Below are 10,770 nucleotides of genomic sequence, written 5' to 3'. Positions count from 1 at the left end.
CACTGCCAACGAGGAAAAAATTATGGTCTAACGGCGCAGTAAGCTTTAGACGTTAATATCAGGCTAAACATGCTCTCATAACTTTTGCATCGCACAGTGAGCCTCTAAGTGAATATATCTTTCGCCGGTTTTAAGCAATATGTAGGAAAAAACAGTGACTCTTCAGATACGAAAGCTACAGTCGCCCCACCATCCACCCCACCGTAACTATTTGTATCCTAAAAAATTTACCAGAATCACCCCCACGAGGAGGATTTGTCTATCGTCAGTTTTGCCGATGGTTTAAATCTGCCGCTTGTATGATACTAGGAAATTTTGAAAAATCCCACATGTATTTTGAAGCTCTTTCCGCCATTGTTCCAAAGTAGCCGTATACGGTCATTGTTAATCGTTTAACAAAGCCTGCTGTAATCTAAGTTGATCCGCTTTTCTTGGTACGTTTTAACAGACACAGTGCATATTTTACTCATCATACATGCAAGAAGTACTGATCCAACACCTACACGTACTTCTCGAGGCTGTTTACCTAAGATTTGCCTATAAACGCCGACATTTTGGATGTTCTTTAGTAACCGCGCCTCCCACCCCTAACATGACAAAGTCTTGCTCCTTTTCAACTCGTGAATTGCGCGCATGCGCAAGAGCGAGTTGTAGATATGATGTGGAGAATGGTACTCGCTCGCTGGCTCGATTGGTCGATTCCTGTAAAACTTTTTTTCGATTTTAGGCTTTTGAGTGCATTTGATAGTTTTTGGCGTGTAATAAACAAACGAAATGGCGACCTTTGTTGCTAAGAATAGTGGTGGGGTGAAAACGAAGCTAATAATAATCTTAAAAGAGTTTTTTTTTTTTCGTTTTAGTTTGAACAAGCGGCGCCAGTGATTGGCAGGCGTGCAAGGATTCACACTGAAATAATAGATCAACCTTCGTTTTTCATAAAATTGTAATTTACAGTCCTTGAACTTGAAAACAATCCGAAGATTCATTAAAAGTATCACTTACTCCGAAGCGCTCGGAGTTCACAGGTGTTCAAAAGCCTTTTCTGTTATGGCGTAAGATTGGGGACAAAATCGATCATTACATTTCGTATTGTATGTTTTTTCTGTGTCAAGCAACAAAAGGTGCCGGCGACTAACGAAATTACAGGTTAACCCGAAAATCAAATAACACCTACCGATTTTCAGTGAATTTTTAAAGAACAATTTTCTTTTAAGTTTCAAGACAATTTGAAGATTCAAAATAAATATTACGTACTAAAATGCAAAAGTTATACACCACAAAATTGGTATATAGGCCTGAAATGAAATTCTATCTTGTTCTTGATTAAACGTTGCCTAGCACGCGACCAAAATCTACCCAGGCGGAAATCCAAAATGACGGTGGTAGTTTGGGCTTAGTTATATTACTCAAAACTCGTTCCCGTTTGTCTCATTTGGTAAAGAGGGAATCACTAAATGTTTTCATAAAGACAGTATTGCCTTGATTTTCCAATATTTACAATGATAGACAGTAAATTTCACTTTTCACCCACATTTACTTCCAACCTTTTCTTTTGAACCAGAAACAAAAATGATATATGTTTAAAACACATGGCATCGTCCACCCTTGTCAAATGTAATAGCATGATCATTTCAATTGTAATGCCTTCTTTTGCCAACGTTACTTTGTTTCTTTGCTACATTAGCGAACACTGAACTACTGCTCCTACTCAAAATATGACAATCAACCTCAAAATTCCCTAAACCAGATAACTTTAAACATAATCTAAAAAATAATGTAAGTAATCTGTCAATTCACGAGTTTGCTCACAGAGCACTTTGATTTGTAACATTTTGTAACAACACTTGGCGATCTATCTAAGCAGCTGCTAGGAGTAGAGCAACATGAAAGGACATTTTTTCTCCTATTGTGGCTTTGTTTTGGCTCTTATTTTCTTTTGAATAATGGCGGCATTGTTGTCGACTTCTTTAAAATTTATGGGGAGAATTTCGAATGGTTAAATCTCTTTAATGTTTGATTGAGCAGTGTTGCATACAGAGAAATTAGATCCCAGTCACTCCTAAGGATTTAAGAGTTAAAAAAATGATGTTGGAAAATGTACAGACGGATTTAGTGAACGCTCGGAGGAGGTAGCCTTGTGATAAATTCTATCTGCTCTTTTGATGTTGTGTTATGACTCAGCTCCTTTTTAGTTTCTTCAGGGTGTATTTGCCGCTTCCGCTGGCCACCGTACTGTGCATACACCTCTGCCTGACTACGACCGGAAGAGCTCCTGTGAAATGTGTTGAATCTCCATTTCAGCATTTTGTGACGGAAAGCTGCACGAACTTCACTGTTTCTCAGCACGAGCAAGAGAAATATGAGCATACCCTACAAAAGTAAAAGGAAATCTTCCGTTTGACAAAGTTCCGTCATTGAACTATAATTCCTTGCATAAATTTAATTTTTAATCCGATGAAATAAACATACTGTTTTCTTAACAGAAGGCTTCGTGATCCAAATCGATAAATAAAGTGTGGGATTAAAATGGTTTTCCCCGGCCAGAGCCCTCTTATACTCAGACCCAGACCCATTTGACCAAAGCGACATGCGTATACGTAATTGGTACAGACCTGCGTAGAGTTAAGAATGGTAAAAACATACTGGAACACCAATCCTGCGTCTGTTACAGCCAAGAGACCAAATACCCAGGTTAAACCCAGCAGAGGACTTAAAATAAGAAATGACTTCAGAGTTTTTCTAAAAGGGAATAAAACGCAAAACTGCTTTCACGTTACAATTTTCTTCTGGAGATATACCATGCTATATACATTTCGCATGGAAAGTTATTTAATTGGAATCAAGAGAAATCGTTCGAACTATCTATTTAATCATGAGTGAATAATGGAAAAGATTCTCATTTGCGAATAATCCATGAATGTCCAAGGAAAAAAGACAAAACGATTTCATATCAAACTACTTCATCTAAGACTTTATTTTGAGGAAAGATGATCATTGGGTGGCATTTTGCCTCTGAAAACTCCTAACATAAACATACCTGAAGGTCTTCATTTTAGAAGGATTAGGCTCATGAAGATTTCTGATTTCTCGCAACACCGCCATGAGTATTACAAAGTTGATCTTAACAAATGAGAATAGCAAAATAAAGACTTTTACCAATTGTCTAGAGGGCAATCATAATAGATGTGTCACGAAGTCGGTCAGCCAGCCAGCCAGTTAGTCAGTCAGTCAGAAAATGATGTACGCATTCATTAATTCTGTCATTTATTGATTTCCTCTTTCATTTATTCATTTATCCATTCTTCGTGTTTGTCATTTCCGGCTATCAGTTAAGATAACTGTGAAAGCAAAGAGACGGTGGACTTACAATTGTCACAAATAACACCGAGACAATAAAGGCCCAGCTCAAACGCTTCTGGAAGGACAACCAGCAGCTGAAAGTTAATTCAGACGACAGAGCTGTCCAAAAACGCAGCTTATGAGACATTATCTAATGAAAATAAAAAGTTATAATGAAGAATAAAACGCTGAGTACTTACAAGTTTTCATTTGTGTAACTCTCAAGTCCTTTTTCACCGCTTGAGCCAATTATTAGAGAAATAACTATTGGTATGATAGGGAAACCTATAGGATAAGAATGAAAGCAGCTCAATAACTTAGTAACACATAGGCCGACAAGAGTCTAAATATAAAAATCAGCTCAACAGGTTCAGGGAGCACTACAAAAACAATAACAACGAAAAAATAACAACAACAATAACAACAACAACAACAAAAGTAAAACAACAACAACAGACAAAATACGGTCAACCAGAATACAAGAATGCCCGTTCCTATCATGCGTTGCAGTGGTTGTACTGGCCTCAGTATTCTATTCCACGTGAAATATGCATCGCTTTCTAGAGCTATACCAAGTAATATCCCTCTTTTCAATTGTAGCTAATAACGACTCGTGCGATATTTTGTGGTGTACAAGTAGATATCATCGTCAATATTTTCATCACCGTAGCAATGATATTGTTACATTTCTTACCCCAGCCAAATAAATAGAGGTATCGCATGTTCACTGTGTTGAATACCTCAACAATCATTACGTACAGGAAAACTCCCTCCAGAAGCATCCACCCAAACGCTGCCAGATAGAAGTAATGGAGTAAAACAGCCACTAAGATGCACACGGACTGAAATGTGAGACCCAGAAGTAGGCTGATAATTAGAGGCTCCGAGCAAATATCAGGCCAAGCGACTATGTACTTCATAGAGATATTAGACCAAAATTGGTTCCGGACAAGGGAACTCGATCGTCTTCTAGAAATATGCAATAGTGTAGACTGAAGTAACGAGAGCCAACTATCTAGCGACAACATGTCTTGAAATTTTTAGTAGAAACTCTCTCTCAATGTTGTACATACACCGCCGTATGGGATGCTCAATTTATCTTGGAGAGATTCGAGAGGATTGGTTTTCGGAACGGGAATAACATGATGCTATCTCAGTAGTGATCATTTGGGCAGACGGCCATTTAGGGAACACCGTTATTCCTCGCTTACGAAGAACGAAGAAATATGTGATTTCAAACGTTTGTTAGCTCACCTTATTACTCGTGGCATCGATTCCGGACAAAAATACTAGTTGAGCGAGAAACAGAGCTGTGCAAAGATTTAGCCTGACTTGGATTCCTTCGTCTTTGATCTTCCTGTTTAAATGCATTCAATAAACGAAATGGGCATGACATTTTTCCTCGCAATCACCTGGTAGTCTAGGGCAAACGCTACTTGGGGGGGGGGGGTTGGAAGAAAGGTGCCTATATAGTTTGTAACATATTATTGGGTTGTTCTCTGCTTGTATTCCATGACTATGAAAGATGTTTAAAAGTTGATTTTAGTAGCTATTTTTGTGTCAAAATGCCTCAACTTCAGTCGAAAAAAAAAGAGAGATTTCGGTGCAATGGTTCCTCAATTACTAATCTCGTCTTAAAACATTTTTTTAGAAACAAAACAAAAACAGACAACTAGCGCGTTCTGCAAAATAATATTTCTCGCACTTTGATAGTAATTTACGAATCTAGAGATTTACCTTGCTCTCATGTATAGGTAAGATATTTTTTCTTCTTTTTTTTGCTTTTATTTTTTGTTTTTTAGTAGTACTCACATAAATGTCACGTAGACGAAGATAACCATTACTTCCCCAACGAGGGACAAGGAGCAACCAATGTAGGTGATGATAAGCAATGCCCTTCTGTGCTCTGGTGGAATGTTATCCTCCTGAGAATCACGGAAATGAGATAAAAACTTGAAACTGCTTTGGAAATTATGACTAACAAGTTATGACTTCGTTAAACATGGAACTTTTTATATGATTAGTCTGTCCATAAAAAAATAAAGGGGGAGAATGCAATAAGCCTAGAAAATGCCAAAAAAAAATTCGAGACGCAATCACGGGAACGACAAATAACCTTAGGAGGATGTGCATAAGCGACACATATTTTTTTTTCTTAGTTCCCGACAGAGCTAATTAAGACAATTGAAAAGAACGTTTATAAAATCACACCTTAATGTCCTTGTATTGCATTAGAACTGCGAAATTCGTAAGGTGGTTACAACTGCAAACGGTCGATAGCATAGAAGAATCATTCAGTACCGTGCAACCATCAGTTGACCATGAACCGTTCGACGAGCTGAAAATCAGTTGATCATAAAATTTGAATAAGAAAGAAAGAAAGAAAGAGGCAAAGAAAAAAATAAAGAACTTTCACGAGCACCTAATGTAAACAAGTATATAGATATATATACAAACAGATTGATGGAATAATCAAAATGACCTACCTGAAATCCTCCATCCAGAAGACACATTTCCTTTCAACAGCTTTTGGATCGATGCTCGACTACCGGCGAAAGAAGCGTAATGACGTTATGATGTGAAATGGTCCACGTGATGAATTATACTAGTTTTTCCATCTAAGCCCAGTTACAATCATAATTCCTTAGCTGATAATTGCTTCATAAAACAATATATTTTTTTTTTACCTCGTTGTGACTAAAATGAATGATGACTTTATTTTGAATAGTTTCATTCTGGGGAGGGTCAAGAACAACTCCCACGACATCAGAGATCAGTCTGTAGCTACAAAGACAACATAACAAAATTGTGTGATTATTAGAGAAGTTGAGTGTCAAATATTTAATCCGGGATTGTATATTTTTGCTTCGCTCTGCATTGTTTTTTTTTTCTGGAAAACTTGCACCACTCTCTCAAACAATCGCACGCAAAACTAATAACAACAATTATTTTGTCCTCTGCGTTTTCCCTTAAGTTGAATTGGGCAGCTTTCTTGGTTTTTGTTTGAGTTCTTATTGGTTACTAAAGGGTATTTTTGGTTTTAGTTCTACGACACTCGATCAAAAAAACGCTCGATCACATCACTAGTTAATCTTATATGAGTATATATCCAGACATTGCCTGACCATTTCCTGACATTTTCCCCACAAGAATCTGAAAACGTTAATTTGCAAACTGAAAACCTAAAGTTTAAAGGAACTTTCTAAATATAAAGTGCTGTTTACCGGTATCGGTAAGGTTTTAGCATATGAAAATCTCCTCCCATTTATGCCCTCCCTTGAGTTGCTATTGAAGAACAAACAATTCAAACAGTAATTTTCCACTCATCCAGAAAGGGCTCTCTTAACATACATTTAAAGTGTTCATCTGAACTAACAAATTCGTACCTGCTTCTGTTATAAGTCCAAAGGCTGTCTTCATTACTTGCCTTCTGGTGCAACAATACTGCGATGACCCTTCCTGGAAGAATGGCAAAACAAAAAAAAACACTACGTGAGTAGAAGCTTTCCTACTGAACACAAACGATAACTTCGCTATTTTTTTAACACCAGCTGATTATGAATGTTAGCTCTCAGAAGAAACTCCAATATTTACCTGCGTCTTTAAACACTTTGTGGGTGATAATAATTCTGACCAATCGGCTCTCACTGCTGTTGTTATTTATATCAAAACTTATTTCAACATCAGAGGAAATTCCTTTGGGTACTTTTCTCAACTTAGTATCTATGATATTTCAGAGAAAAAAAAATTGAAAAATCAGTACATAGAGAACGACGAACTCTACCGAATAAGCTTTTTATCGTGGGCTATGACGCTAGAGAATTCGTGACGTCATCCAAGATGGCGGCCATCTTGACAGCCACCATTTTGGAACCCATTTCAAGACAAAAAATATTTTTTTACTTTTATTTTGGTAGCAATTGTCTCGGAATTTGATCTTAAGCGACCGAATGATTCAAAGGATTTTCAGAAATTGAATTGGCTTAAAATCTGACGGGTTTATTGAAGAGGACATCTTATTTCTTTTCATGTCGCACGTTTTTATCATACCATTATCATTTTTATCAATGATACAGAAATTAAGGCCCGTGTTGACACAAAAGGTACTTACCCAAATCTGATCCCGTATCTATGTAATAAATATCATTCCCTTCTCTACAATAGCTTTGACAGCAGTCCAGGAGTGTATTCTCGATTTGGCAGCTACCGACCAATGTACCATTATGCTCTTCACAAGACCAGGAATATTGTAACGCCTTTGATGCAACGGGAGAACCATAGAGAGTTAAAGGGTTAATTTAGCCAAATACAACCAGCTGAACTGAGGGAAAGGATCCTTTTTTGTTGAGAAGTGTATGAATGTATTTTACCTGCAATTTTATATGAGTTCCTTTACTTGGTGAGCACTTTGAAAGCTGCATGAGAAAAAGAAAAAGAAAATGTTTCATCGGAGTCAACTTATGAATTAAACGCATTACATTGATAAATCTTTGTTCTCAGATAAGCAAAGCCACTGAATATACCATGATTTTTATTTACCAGATATTGGAGGCAATGATCTGAAAATTCACCATAATCAGCTTGACCTGGATCTTCCATAATAATATTGTAAAAGAAAAATGAATGATTAGCAATGGCCTGTGTTTTGTCTGCTACACCTCGGTGTAACCCTTTAGCTCCCAGAAGTACATAAAATGCAGCGTTTTTTTACAGTTTTCGATACCTTAGCTGATCAAAGAATGGTGAAACGAAGGCAAAGTTGTCTTTACAATTCATTTTATAGATCGACAGGGACGTGTATAGCATCAACTTTTTATGGTAATTTAACGAGTCCAAAATTGACAGAAATGTCATGTCAAGGTTCCTTTTGGAGTTTTGGAATGAGCTGACAGGAATTATTAACAGAAATGATCTATAGGCACAGAAAAAAATCTTCGTAGGAAAGGTGCAATTAAGATAATTTATCTAAATATTGATAAAGATCGGTAGACCTCACCTCTCGAGTAAGAAGTTAAAACAGGAAGTGCACTGCTGCAGTTCATAGACTTCAGCTTCATCGCAGATTTACTTATGGCATAACAACGATCCGCGGGCCCTGTTCTGTCCACAAGCTCTTGGGATACGTTGACTGTGTTGGTAGGTAGAAGACCCCATTGCAACAAACCCAGGTTATTGCGTTTTAGAGCAGTCCAGTAATCTAAGTCAGACGACAACTTTGTCTGAGCGTCGCAGAGTTGTTCTATGCTTTCAATTCTTGCCACGGAACCGTCGGATGTTAATGGATATTCGATTAAGGCCGAAGTCCAGTTAGAATTACACAAATCAACTTTTTCGTAGCTAATATTTGACGAGTGAGTTTCTGAAAAGCGATAGAATGTTTTCCATAAGCTAGGCCTTAAGAAAATAATATATTTTTAAATAGGTGCTAAGTAAAAGCTGATTTTCATATTTGGGAAAACCCTAACTCATCCTAGAAATTTCATTATTTCACGATGTTTTGACCATCCTTGATCTAACCTAAGATAACAAAAAATTGACGCAAGGCGACAGTCGTGTTTAAAAATTTTTCTTCAAACTCTGCAAGATAATCCATTTATTGTAGAGTGCATTTAGATATCTGATATACCACCTTAATATCCTCTCTACTTCGTTTAGAATCATTCCATTGAACTGATCCATTAGAAAGCAGACCACCTGTACGATGCATCAGTCAGCGCTCATTTTAGATACCTTTGTAAATGTTAAAGTCGGGCACAAAATCTTATCCAAAATTATCCTTGGTTCATTTGAAAGTAAAATCAAATAAATGCAAATTTCGGTTTAAATTCAAGACTAATTTCCCTCTCCTCGTCTACTCATTAAATGGAATATTTTTCTCCCGATGAGACGTAAAAGAAATATTTATCATTTATTTATTGCTATCAAATAAAAGATTTTTCTTAACAGAAGAGCCTTCAAATTTAAGATTCACTTCACATCATATATTTTGCTCGATCTAATGCAGCCCAAAACATAATTCTAGGAAACATAATTTGCGTGATGTCATATTGTGTAGACATTGGCATGGCGGTTATCTTTGGCTGACACTGTATGCACTCCTAAATAGCATTTTTGTCGAGCTTTTATTTCCTTTTTTTTTTACGTTTTTTAGGACCCTATACTAAAACAACATGACAACAGCGGTTCCTTCCTTAGAATTGTAAGCTGAAGAAACTGGAATATTATGGAAAAATAACTTTAACTCTTGACCACAGACAGTCCATTTAAAGTTCCATATGTAGTAACGAGGAACCGAAGTGATATGCTTATTGTGATTTTTACTGTTCAAAAAAGTGGAATCCAAGAGAAACTACGATTGGGTTCGGATTAAAGATTATAAAGTGAAGCGGTCCATCCATGTCAAAACAAACAGTTCACTAGAGGGTTATATTCAGCAATCAAAAAGTATTAACCAGCGACAGAGACTTGCTAAATAGCAGGAGAAGCAAAAGAAAATAAATGAAAATAATCTAAAAATACGAAATTTTTATTATGAAAATGTTCTTTCGCTGTATTTACACGTTGTCTAAAATTTGGTGTTCGTTGCAAGATAAGCATGTCGCTTGACTGCCTTTCGGTGTTGAATTAATAATAACCGTATATCCTCTTCGTCTTCAATTAAAAGAGAAAGGCATAGCGCATTATCACCGAAAAGTAGCTCTTACCTTGAAAGAAGTGAACTAGCAAAGTCAGTAACATTTGAAAACGCAACCGAGTTGAATCCTGTCCCGCTTGATTCATCTTCCATCCGTCGGTTGAACTAACGAGGAAACTGGTCTTATTTAAACGCATACATAAATTAAACTATCTGTCAAAAATCCATCAACGTAACTGAGCTTCTAGACGTCGCGGTATATTTCAACTACGATTAATTCTGCTTGTAAGGGCTCAAATTTCGAAAGCATTTAGAATTTTTCCGTTATCGACGCAATTTTAGAACATACCTAAAAATACTACTGTAATGACTATATCTTACTCATAATCATAAGTACTGTCGCATGTTAAACAGTTTACTTGATTAAATTTTTCAAGGAAGAGCTACGGCATATTGGCCAAAGTTTTGAACGGACACGATAGTAGAAACATCTCCTTGAAATCCAATTGACTTCTTTCCAACCAAACCCTGGTTTTCTTACACAATATTTATAGATGCGGTATTCTTTTTAAAAGAGTTTTATGAATGTGACTCATGGCAATTTGGCATGTTGGCAACATCGTGAACTGTACGATGGCGATACTAAAGAGAAGAAAAAACTTAAAGCTTTCCCAAATTGTCAGCATTTCTCCCCGAAGGTCCTTAACTGTTAATTAAGTCTTAGAGAATCGTATCGCGCAGATAACAGGGTTCTTACGAAAATCTGCTCTACAGCTATTTGCAAAGCTGAAATTGAC

At 36.8% G+C, this 10,770-nt stretch overlaps 1 protein-coding gene across 2 annotated transcripts; it reads right to left on the bottom strand.

The window, feature by feature from the left end:
• Window positions 1-1,514: 1,514 nt before the first annotated feature.
• LOC149053653 (adhesion G protein-coupled receptor L2-like) lies at window positions 1,515-10,770 on the bottom strand. Of its 2 annotated transcripts, XM_089210005.1 has the most exons (18): window positions 10,044-10,770; window positions 8,336-8,698; window positions 7,879-7,931; window positions 7,710-7,754; window positions 7,451-7,595; window positions 6,934-7,062; window positions 6,726-6,798; window positions 6,027-6,123; window positions 5,826-5,884; window positions 5,551-5,677; window positions 5,152-5,264; window positions 4,594-4,696; window positions 4,034-4,181; window positions 3,540-3,624; window positions 3,368-3,434; window positions 3,038-3,120; window positions 2,613-2,739; window positions 1,515-2,370 (listed from the first exon to the last, which is right to left on the bottom strand). In XM_089210005.1, the coding sequence occupies exons 1-18, from the start codon at window positions 10,168-10,170 to the stop codon at window positions 2,110-2,112; spliced, it is 2,205 nt and encodes a 734-aa protein (XP_089066131.1). In that variant the 5' UTR covers window positions 10,171-10,770; the 3' UTR covers window positions 1,515-2,109. The 2 variants fall into 2 exon arrangements, with proteins under 2 accessions (XP_089066131.1, XP_089066136.1); XM_089210010.1 differs by lacking the exon at window positions 2,613-2,739.

Source organism: Pocillopora damicornis, chromosome 1 (assembly GCF_964200805.1).
Source record: "Pocillopora damicornis chromosome 1, jaPocDami1.2, whole genome shotgun sequence".
NCBI classification, from domain to species: domain Eukaryota; kingdom Metazoa; phylum Cnidaria; class Anthozoa; order Scleractinia; family Pocilloporidae; genus Pocillopora; species Pocillopora damicornis.
The sequence above is the reverse complement of the archived record's forward strand: the minus strand, read 5'-3'. Positions and strand labels throughout refer to the sequence as shown.